Below are 6659 nucleotides of genomic sequence, written 5' to 3'. Positions count from 1 at the left end.
GGACTACTACGATGAACGATCGGGTGCCGCTTTAAGGAGCTTCGCCTCTAAAAGGTTGAGTGGAAACTGTGGTGTTCGCGATAGCACACCTGATAACCGAACTGTCGTTAGTGCGCATGCGCCCACTAGTGCTTAAATAGTAACGCTCAAAGCACTGTCCTCCATTCCCGTGATGTAACCCCAGTCGTACGCTTCGGCAATAAACGCTGTTGTTTGCCCGTTGGACCCTTGGCCTTGTCAGTCCCTGGACGAGATTCAACACTGGCGACGAGGATGGGATGAAAAATGAAGAGTAGCGAGCAGTGTGGTGAAAAAGCGACAATGCGGTCTGGTGGGCAGCTGGGCCAGATGGAGTCATTCGACGTTACTGCAAGCGACTGGACGGCATACAAGGAGAGGTTGACCTCTTTTCTGATTGTCAACAAGGTTCCCGACAGCGACAAGGTACACGCATTCCTCAGCATCATCGGACCGCGTACGTATGGGTTGCTGAAGTCGTTGGCTGCACCGGACCTACCATCGGGAAAAAGTTTCGAGCAACTGAAGAGCCTCTTGGATGCACATCTTGCCCCAAAGCCGTCCATAATCGGGGAACGAGCAAAGTTTTACCGCAGAGCACAGCACGAAGGCGAGTCTCTGCCCGAATATGTTGCTGAACTTCGGAAGTTGTCCCAGAGTTGTCAGTTTGGAGCAAATTTGGACGAAGCGCTGCGGGATCGTTTTGTCTGTGGACTACTGCGAGAGGACGTGCAGCGAGTACTCTTTACCGAGGACGACAAACTGACGTTCCCGAGAGCAGTCGAGCGCGCCCTGGCCATGGAAGCGGCCCGGAAGAATGTTGCCGAGACTAGAGTCGTAGAGTCAGTGGCCACACAGCTGCACAAAATGGAGGGAGAATGCAATTATGACCCCGCTGATTTGTACGAGGCGCAAGCGATTTCCGGTAAGCAGCGACTGGCTTGTTATCGCTGCGGTTCTCCGAGCCACACTCATTCAGTATGCCCTCACGTTAATAATACGTGCTATAAGTGTGGAAAGAAAGGGCATATTCAAAGGGCCTGTCGCAGCAACGGGCAATATTGTGGCGGGTATCAGCAGAAACGGAGAGTGAAAACGCTGAAAGTGGTCACGCAGGTGCCACCCATAGGCGTTTCGGAACAAGTGGCGTCCGGCCGCACGCCTATTTTTGTTGGACTGAAAATAGATGGAGCACTGGTGGAAATGGAACTTGACACGGGAGCCGCGGTGTCTATCATGCCTTACAAGCAGTTCAAGCAGCAGTTCCCTTCAGCCAGATGCGGACCAACAGACATCGTCCTGCGCACCTATACCGGAGCACTCGTCCAACCTTGCGGCGTGGCGGTCGTCAAGGTGCAGCACGGGGAACAGACGGCGAAACTACCACTCTACCTCGTCGATCAAGCAGGACCACCACTGCTAGGGCGTGAATGGCTGCGCACAGTACGGCTAAACTGGAACCAGATTTTGGGGCCAACAACAGGTATTCCGCCTATCGCGGCTGCGCGCCTACAGCGGTGGGCTGTGACGTTGTCGGCATACAGATACGACCTTCTTTTTAGAAAATCAGCCGATAACGCAGAAGCCGATTTTTGCTCCCGTTTGCCGCTACCATGTGTGAAAGACGAAACGCAGGAGTCGGAAGAGACTTTCTATTCATTGCGGCTGGCCTCCCTACCAGTGTCGAGCAATGGAATTGCCCATGCCACAGAGCAGGATAACGATCTGGCGAAAGTAAAAGAGTGCATAAGCACAGGCTGGCCAATATTTGTCAATGACCATAGACTGAAACAATACTTCGCCAGACGCAATCAACTGACATTGCATGGAGGATGCATTTTGCTGGGAACGCGGGTAGTCATTCCCGCAAAGCTGCAGAGAGCAGTTCTGGCCGAATTACACGAGGGTCACCCAGGTATAGTTCGCAGCAAGGCGCTTGCGCGTAGTTACGTCTGGTGGCCGTCCATCGAGGGGGACCTTGAGCGTATGGTACAGTCATGTACAGATTGCCAAGAACAGCGCAGTGCCCCTTGCAAAGCTCCGTTGCACCCTTGGGCCTGGCCCTCAGCGCCGTGGCAGCGCATACATATAGATTTTGCAGGACCATTTCAACAGTCAATGTTTCTTATAGTGGTCGATGCTCACTCGAAGTGGCCCGAAGTTTTTTTGATGCGTTCAACTACTGCAGATGCAACAATTGAGTGCTTACGAGATGTTTTCGCTCATTTTGGGTTCCCTGAGACAATCGTGTCGGATAACGGCCCACAGTTCACGTCAGAGGAGTTCAAGCAGTTTGTAAGGGAGATGGGTTGCCGACACGTGCAAACAGCCCCCTACAATCCCAGCACCAATGGACTTGCGGAGCGTTTCGTACAGACCCTGAAGAACGCGCTAAAAAAGGATGACGTGCATCAACCTATGAAGGTAAAGCTCAACAAGTTTCTGCTCGCTTATCGCAACACGCCCCACGCTACGACACACGAGGCACCAGCCAACTTGTTGTTGGGGCGACGTTTGCGCACCCGCCTCGATGTACTCAAACCCGCCGTGGGGGAAAGGGTGGCTTACAATCAGTTCAGACAGACGGTGAACCGACAGTGTCGTGTGCGTGACGTGAGTGTTGGTGATCATGTACTTGCACGAAATTACAGGGGACAGCCCAAATGGGTACCAGCTGTGGTGATGGCTCAAAGTGGACCAGTGTCTTTCAGGGTACGAGCGTCGACATCTTCAGGATGCTTCGAGTGGCGGCGCCACAAGAACCAGCTACTTCAAGGCACGGCAGGGCTTGCCGAAGACGTCGCGCAAGACGACGGTTACTCCGTGTGGCCACAGAGTGACACCGAACCGGAGCCAGCACCTTCATTGCCTGCAGCTAGGGTTTCGCCTTCACCACCGACGTTGCTGACAGACACTTCTCGAGGCGACCTGGATCGGCGCTACCCGCTACGAAATCGCCGACCGCCTGATTGGTTCTGAGAGGGAACGTGAACTATTAGCTTCCGAATAAAAGCAGAGGAAGTGTGGTGTTCGCGATAGCACACCTGATAACCGAACTGTCGTTAGTGCGCATGCGCCCACTAGTGCTTAAATAGTAACGCTCAAAGCACTGTCCTCCATTCCCGTGATGTAACCCCAGTCGTACGCTTCGGCAATAAACGCTGTTGTTTGCCCGTTGGACCCTTGGCCTTGTCAGTCCCTGGACGAGATTCAACAGAAACCTCGATCTATTGAAAAGGTATCCGGCTGGTAGAAAAGATGGCTCGTTACGGCGTTGGCAGGGCTCAAAAACTAGTAAGTATACTGGCTAAACACTACCACTACGACTACGACTACTACGATGAACGAACGGGTAACGCTTTAAGGAGCTTTGCCCATAAAACGTTGAGTGGAAACATCGATCGGTTGAAAAGGTATCCGGCTGGTAGAGAAGATGACTCTTTACGGCTCTGGCAGGGCTCACAAACGGGTAAGTATACTGGTTACCTACTACGACTACGACTAGGACTCCTACGATGAACGAACGGGTACCATTTTAAGGAGCTTCGCCCCTACAAGGTTGAGTGGAAACCTCGGTCTATTGAAAAGGTATCCGGCTGTTAGAGAAGACGGCTAGTTACGGTGCTGGCAGGGCTCAAAAACGCGTAAGTATACTGGTTGCACACTGCGACTACGACTAGGACTACTACGAGGAACGAACGGGTGCCGCTTTAGGCAGCTTCGCCCCAAAAAGGTTGAGTGGAAACATCAAACGGTTGAAAAGGTATCCAGGTGGTAGCAAAGATGGCTCGTTACGGCACTGGCAGGGCTCAAAAACTGGTGAGTATACTGGCTACACACTACGACTACGACTAGGACTACTACGAGGGACGAACGGGGGCCGCTTTAAGGAGCTTCGCCTTGAAAGGTTAAGTGGAAACCTCGATCTATTGAAAAGGTATTCGGCTGGAAGAAAAAATGGCTCTTTAAGGCACTGGCAGGGCTCACAAACGGGTAAGTATACTGGCTACACACTACGACTAGGACTACTACGAGGGACGAACGGGGGCCGCTTTAAGGAGCTTCGCCTCTAAAAGGTTGAGTGGAAACCTCGATCTATTGAAAAGGTATCCGGCTGGTAGAGAAGATGGCTCGTTACGGCGCTGGCAGGGCTCAAAAACGGGTAAGGGCACTGGTTACCCACTAAAACAATGACTAGGACTACTACAATGCACGAACGGGTGTCGCTTTAAGGAGCTTCGCCCCTATAAGGTTGAGTGGAAACATCGACCGATTGAAATGGTATCCGGCTGGTAGAGAAGATGGCTCTTTACGGCACTGGCAGGGCTCACAAACGGTAGGTACACTGGTTACAGACTACGACTACCACTACTACGAGGAACGAACGGGTGCCGCTTTATGGAGCTTCGCCCCTAAAAGGTTGAGTGGAAACAATCGATCGTTTGAAAATATATCCGACTGGTAGAAAAAATGGCTCTTTACGGCTCTGGCAGGGCTCACAAACGGGTAAAAATACTGGTTACACACTACGACTACGACTAGGACTCCTACGATGAACGAACGGGTACCATTTTAAGGAGCTTCGCCCCTAAAAGGTTGAGTAGAAACATCGACCGGTTAAAATGGTATCCGGCTGGTAGAGAATATGGCTTTTTACGGCACTGGCAGGTCTCACAAACGGTAGGTACACTGGTTACACACTACGACTAGGACTAGCACTACTACGAGGAACGAACGGGTGCCTCTTTAAGAAGTTTCGCCCCTAAAAGGTTGAGTGGAAACATCGATTGGTTGAAAAGATATCCAGCTGGTAGAGAAGACGGCTAGATACGGTTCTGGCAGGGCTCAAAAACGGGTAAGTATACTGGTTGCACACTACGACTACGACTAGGACTACTATGAGAAATGACAGGGTGCCGCTTTAGGGAGCTTCGCCCATGAAAGATTGAGTGGAAACATCGATCGGTAGAACAGGTATCCGGCTGGTAGAGAAGACGGCCCGTTAGGGCGCCGACAGGGCTCACAATTGGGTTGGTATACTGGTTACACACTGCGACTACGACTAGCACTACTACGAGGAACGAACGGGTGCCGCTTTAAGGAGTTTCGCCCCTAAAAGGTTGAGTGGAAACATCGATTGGTTGGAAAGGTATCCAGCTGGTAGAGAAGACGGCTAGTTAAGGTGCTGGCAGGGCTCAAAAACGGGTAAGTATACTGGCTGCACACTACGACTAGGACTAGGACTGCTACGAGGAACGAACGGGTGCCACTTTAAGCAGCTTTGCCCCTAAAAGGTTGAGTGGAAACATCGATCGGTTGAAAAGGTATCCGGCTGGTAGAAAAGATGGCTCGTTACGGCGCTGGCAGGGCTCCGAAACGGATAAGTGTACTGGTTACACACTACGACTTCGACTAGGACTACTACGATGAACGAACGTGTGCCGCTTTATGGACCTTCGCCCCTAAAAGGTTGAGTGGAAGCATCGATCGGTTGAAAAGGTATTCGGTAGGTGGAAAAGATGGCTCGTTACGGCACTGGCAGGGCTCAAAAACTAGTAAGTATACTGGCTACACACTACGACTACGCCTAGGACTACTACGAGGGACGAACGGTGGCCGCTTTAAGGAGCTTCGCCTCTAAAAGGTTGAGTGGAAACCTCGATCTATTGAAAAGGTATCCGGCTGGTAGAAAAGATGGCTCGTTAAGGCGTTGGCAGGGCTCAAAAACTATTAAGTATACTGGCTACACACTACCACTACGACTACGACTACTACGATGAACGAACGGGTAACGCTTTAAGGAGCTTTGCCCATAAAAGGTTGAGTGGAAACATCGATCGGTTGAAAAGGTATCCGGCTGGTAGAGAAGATGGCTCGTTACGGCGCTGGCAGGGCTCAAAACGGGTAAGGGCACTGGTTACCCACTAAAACAGTGACTAGGACTACTACAATGCACGAACGGGTGCCGCTTTAAGGAGCTTCGCCCCTATAAGGTTGAGTGGAAACATCGACCGATTGAAATGGTATCCGGCTGGTAGAGAAGATGGCTCTTTACGGCACTGGCAGGGCTCACAAACGGTAGGTACACTGGTTACACACTACGACTACGACTAGCACTACTACGAGGAACGAACGATTGCCGCTTTATGGAGCTCCGCCCCTAAAAGGTTGAGTGGAAACATCGATCGTTTGGAAAGGTATCCGGCTGTTAGAGAAGACGGCTAGTTACGGTGCTGGCAGGGCTCAAAAACGGGTAAGTATACTGGTTGCACACTGCGACTACGACCAGGACTACTACGAGGAACGAACGGGTGCCGCTTTAAGCAGCTTCGCCCCAAAAAGGTTGAGTGGAAACATCGATCGGTTGAAAAGGTATCCGGCTGGTAGAAAAGATGGCTCGTTACGGCGCTGGCAGGGCTCAAAAACTGGTGAGTATACTGGCTACACACTACGACTACGACTAGGACTACTACGAGGGACGAACGGGCGCCGCTTTAAGGAGCTTCGCCTTGAAAGGTTGAGTGGAAACCTCGATCTATTGAAAAGGTATTCGGCTGGAAGAAAAAATGGCTCTTTAAGGCACTGGCAGGGCTCACAAACGGGTAAGTATACTGGCTAAGCACTACGACTACAACTAGGAC

General features: G+C 51.6%; 1 protein-coding gene across 1 annotated transcript; it reads left to right on the top strand.

Annotated features, from left to right (window-relative positions):
* Positions 1–321: 321 nt before the first annotated feature.
* On the top strand, positions 322–2997 carry LOC142765298 (uncharacterized). Its single transcript, XM_075866041.1, has 3 exons — positions 322–943; positions 1205–1501; positions 2207–2997. The coding sequence occupies exons 1-3, from the start codon at positions 322–324 to the stop codon at positions 2995–2997; spliced, it is 1710 nt and encodes a 569-aa protein (XP_075722156.1).
* The last annotated feature ends 3662 nt before the right edge of the window (positions 2998–6659 follow it).

This window comes from Rhipicephalus microplus, chromosome 1 (genome assembly GCF_043290135.1).
Source record: "Rhipicephalus microplus isolate Deutch F79 chromosome 1, USDA_Rmic, whole genome shotgun sequence".
NCBI classification, from domain to species: Eukaryota; Metazoa; Arthropoda; class Arachnida; order Ixodida; family Ixodidae; genus Rhipicephalus; species Rhipicephalus microplus.
Note: the sequence above shows the minus strand (reverse complement) of the source record. Positions and strands in the feature narration are given on the sequence as shown.

Bases quoted from the DNA above. Each gene is read 5' to 3' on its own strand.
- LOC142765298 (XM_075866041.1), top strand. From the start codon at position 322: ATGCGGTCTGGTGGGCAGCTGGGCCAGATGGAGTCATTCGACGTTACT. The intron at 944-1,204 runs GTAAGCAGCGAC...GACTGAAAATAG, and splicing joins CGAGGCGCAAGCGATTTCCG to ATGGAGCACTGGTGGAAATG. The intron at 1,502-2,206 runs GTATTCCGCCTA...CAACTACTGCAG, and splicing joins GATTTTGGGGCCAACAACAG to ATGCAACAATTGAGTGCTTA.